The 3,983-nt window shown below is 32.9% G+C and overlaps 1 protein-coding gene across 1 annotated transcript in view; it reads left to right on the forward strand.

Annotated features, from left to right (window-relative positions):
• The window catches only part of LOC128247840 (cell adhesion molecule DSCAML1-like), a 15,945-nt gene extending 13,127 nt beyond the window's left edge, over positions 1-2,818 (forward strand). The window contains exon 5 of the mRNA XM_052968031.1: positions 691-2,818. Within this exon, the coding sequence (XP_052823991.1) occupies positions 691-799 (109 nt within the window). The 3' untranslated portion in view covers positions 800-2,818. The remainder of the gene's footprint in view (positions 1-690) is intronic.
• The last annotated feature ends 1,165 nt before the right edge of the window (positions 2,819-3,983 follow it).

Here is a 3,983-nt window from a genome sequence, read left to right on the forward strand (position 1 = left end):
AATGCACTTATTTTTTAAAAATATTTATTTACTTAACCGGTTTCACTTTTTTAGAAAAAGATTATCAAAAGTCTTTGAGAATAATAAAAAATGTTAAAAAACAGTTCGAGAATTAAAATGCATATATACATTCTTTGATGATAAAATATATTTAAAGTATAAAGCTTTGTATGAACTTTGTATTGTTACATACTGATTATCACACATTCTCTGATATTAAAATGAAAATGTTAAAAACAGTGTATGAAAATACACATATGGAATAATACATATACATATTCTTATACATATTCTTTGACAATCGAATAAAGTTGAAGAGGAACTGACCTGGCTTTTTCCTCTTGTGTATATTGAGGGAATGTTTTACTATATATATTAGAAGAAATAATAAGGTACTCAAATATCTGGATGGTTGTACATTTACAGATTTTTATTGATATGTCACAAGTTTTTTTTATAAATTAGTGCTTGCATCTATTCTTGTAGATTCAAGAATAGGTGCAAGCGCTAATTTATTAAAGCATGTGACATATTAATAAAAATCTGTAATCCAGATACCTGAGTACCTTATTATTTTTTCTAATATATAATTCCTGTACATCACCTCCAAATTTTCTAATATATATATATATATATATATATATATATATACGTGTGAGTGAATGCTTACATTTCTATTTTATCTTTCAGACACTACCGACCAGTCAAAGATCCTGGACTCTTACCCCCTGAATCACCTTCCAGAATAACACTCGAAAGACTAAACACCAATTATACCGCTAACTATACAATTGTATAACATTGACATTGGAAGCTTGTATACGTAATATAAATACCTCGTTGTAATTCACACACACACACACATACATACATATCATATATATATATATATATATATATATATATATATAAAATTACCAATACCAACTCTACCACCGAAGCACACGATTTAATTTTCGCATAATCACTATATCCGATGTCCACCGATTATTTCTAGCATCATCAACAAAAAATATAGAACTACAATGAAATTCAACAAATAAAAATCGAATAAACCCAAACCCCGCCCCACCAAATATTTAATATAATTCCCTCTACTAGGAATATGTGATTAGCGAAAGATTTCATCTTATCTGCAACGTTCTCTTTTGCGTTGTTCTATTGTCCGTTGAAGATTCAAAAAGTGTGCTCACCAAAGAATGAAATGCTTCTGCTGCAATGGAATATACATATAAAAGGGGTGAATGGCGAAGGCAGACAAAACACTGAGAAATCATTTAGAAAGATATCATCAACCAATGAACATAATTATTTTAATGTGTCAAAGAAAATATCAAGCTTAACAAGAACTTTTGGACGCTCTTATTTATTTCATTTCATTTTATTTTTTTATGACCAAGATTAATGGACTAATCGATATCATATAGAGACTTCTTATAAAAAAAAAAATAACTTTGACACAAACGGTTGACTGCTTTGAGCTGTCCTATTCATCCCTTTGCATCCTGAATTTCAATTCCCGCTGACACGGACTTTGCGTTTCATTTCTCTAAGAATCGTAAATTAAGCAGCCATTCAGTACAGTTGGGATCAGTTTAATCTACCGTAACCATCCGTTGAAGTTTGAGGCCTCATGCCATTTTTTTAATGGAATGTGTTCGTATGTTATACTAGGACAAAATGTTTAGTAAAAGATGTTTTTCGTAGCAGAAATTCTATTTTCCTAGATGAAAAGTGAATTATTATTTTTTTAATTAAGTGGGTGGATAGTATAATCAGTGAAGTCCAGATGAAATTATCTCCCCTGCTCTGAGTTCAAATCCTGCTGGAGACTACTTTTCTTTTTTATCATTCCGGGGTAAAAAAAGTAAGTCAGTCAATCATTAGTGGGGTTCTAATTTCACGTTGAAATGTGTGGCTCTGTGCTTCTGTTATAAATCATTAATCTTGTTGATAATAATGCTTTGTAGATGGTCAAGGTGGTAATTTTACAGACTAAATGCTCCCTAATATATCTGCTCATCTGCATTTTATTTATTGGCATTCAAAGTTCCTACCGAACTTGACCATAGCTGATATCCCACCAGAATCAATGAAAGAAGAATCAACGATGCACTAATGCGAACTCATCTAATTGTAATGTTTAATTGAAATGCAGTTGTCAAATATCGCAGAGCCAAGTCCGTGACACAGTCGTATTTATCTATGATGAGGAACTTGATAAACCATAATCTTTATACGATGCCAAACCTCCGTACATTCTCTATAAATACCTACCTTTGTTCAAAATTATGAAATTAATATTAAGCACCTCAAATTGTTGATGGAATTAACTTAAACAATTAGAACAACAGTCTAAATGTGTAATTATATTTAGTGACGTTCTACAAAGATTTTGCTCAAATTCCACGAGGATCGATAATCCCTATCATTGATTCTGAGGTCGATGAAATAAGTGCCAGTGAACCAATGAAATCAATTCAAAATGTTATTATACCACCCACAACAACCTTTAGGCTTCTGCTAAATTTGGAACCAGAATTTAAGCAAGACCTCGCTTGTGCCATATTTGAATGTGATATTTACATTTTCATATAAACTGAAGAAAAGATTCATGAGTACAATCAGGACTAATTTATTCATTCATTTGTTAAACATTTTGTTTTAAGAATCCCAGCTCAACTAAGATTTGGGTTCTTATATCCACACGCTTGTACAAAGTAGAAAAACACAAAAATATACAGTATTACACACTGATTTCAAGAATCTATCATTTTTTATAATTGTTGCTCGATGAATACAAAACTTACAATGTAAATTTTCGTTCTCATTTTCAATTGAAAACAGGTTCCTTCAAATTTATATTTTACGAAACTAAATATAGGACGCAAGAGTTATTTGACGACAATTGACTATGAGTATAATATTCAATTGAAACAAATTAAAAGGTTTTTATTTCTTTCAGATCCCACATGGGCAAATAAAATGCCACTACAAGAAATGAAAAGACATTCAGTCATTGTTGCCATATGTATGGAATGGAACAGAACGATTTAGAAATTCCCAACTTTATAAATGTTGCATAGTCACAAAGGTCGAATAGAATTGGAGGCCTTTAGTAGAAATGTTTGAACTGCATCAAAGATTTAAAAAATGTTCTAAATGTTTGGTCACTATAGGGATACCGTAATTCATGCAACAGATTCAAACACTTATCGATAATGATCCCCGAAAGAACAATGAGGGCCAGTGGTAAACAATTTCAGGTGTCAGCACAGACTAACAGAAGTTAGGACGTTCGATACAAGTCGTGTGTATTTAGGAGTGCCATCCATGTCTGAAACGACGGGAAAACAGTTTCATCAGTCTCAAGCGTTACTTTACTATTGTAACGTAGTTACTCGTCGCCAATTATAATAGTATCGCCACTATTTATGACGATACACTATAACCGTATAGTAACAATAAAATATATAACGAGGCAGGGTAACAACAAGCGATATTCCGACGAACTACCAAAAGGACACCTTACGACTTCCTGCGATTAACACCTACTCTCTCTCTGTCTCTCACTCAGACCGCTACTAGTTATATTCGTTAGGTCAAGTTTATTCTCGCAAGGGTTATCGCGACTCTCGCCACAACATTAACGAAGTTAAAAACTGTCACGAATGCATACTTTGGTTCTTTTCTGATGAGAAAAACTTCTGTTCGACCAGACGTCTAACAGAAAAAATAACAGATATGACGCACGCGTGAGGGCGCGCTGAAAAGTTCATATCTTTGGGTAAAAGAAAATGGAGGAGGGTCAGTTAATTATGATTTCATTCAGCATATTCCTGTCTCAGATTCACACATACATTACCGCAGTCCTTCAGTATTTCTAAACCCTGAAGGCTGGTCCTCCAGCCAGGCCTTTCACGAGACCTTTAAAGCTAGGAACTTTTCAACACACCCTCACACACACACATACATACATATAT

Source organism: Octopus bimaculoides, chromosome 5 (genome assembly GCF_001194135.2).
Source record: "Octopus bimaculoides isolate UCB-OBI-ISO-001 chromosome 5, ASM119413v2, whole genome shotgun sequence".
Classification (NCBI taxonomy): domain Eukaryota; kingdom Metazoa; phylum Mollusca; class Cephalopoda; order Octopoda; family Octopodidae; genus Octopus; species Octopus bimaculoides.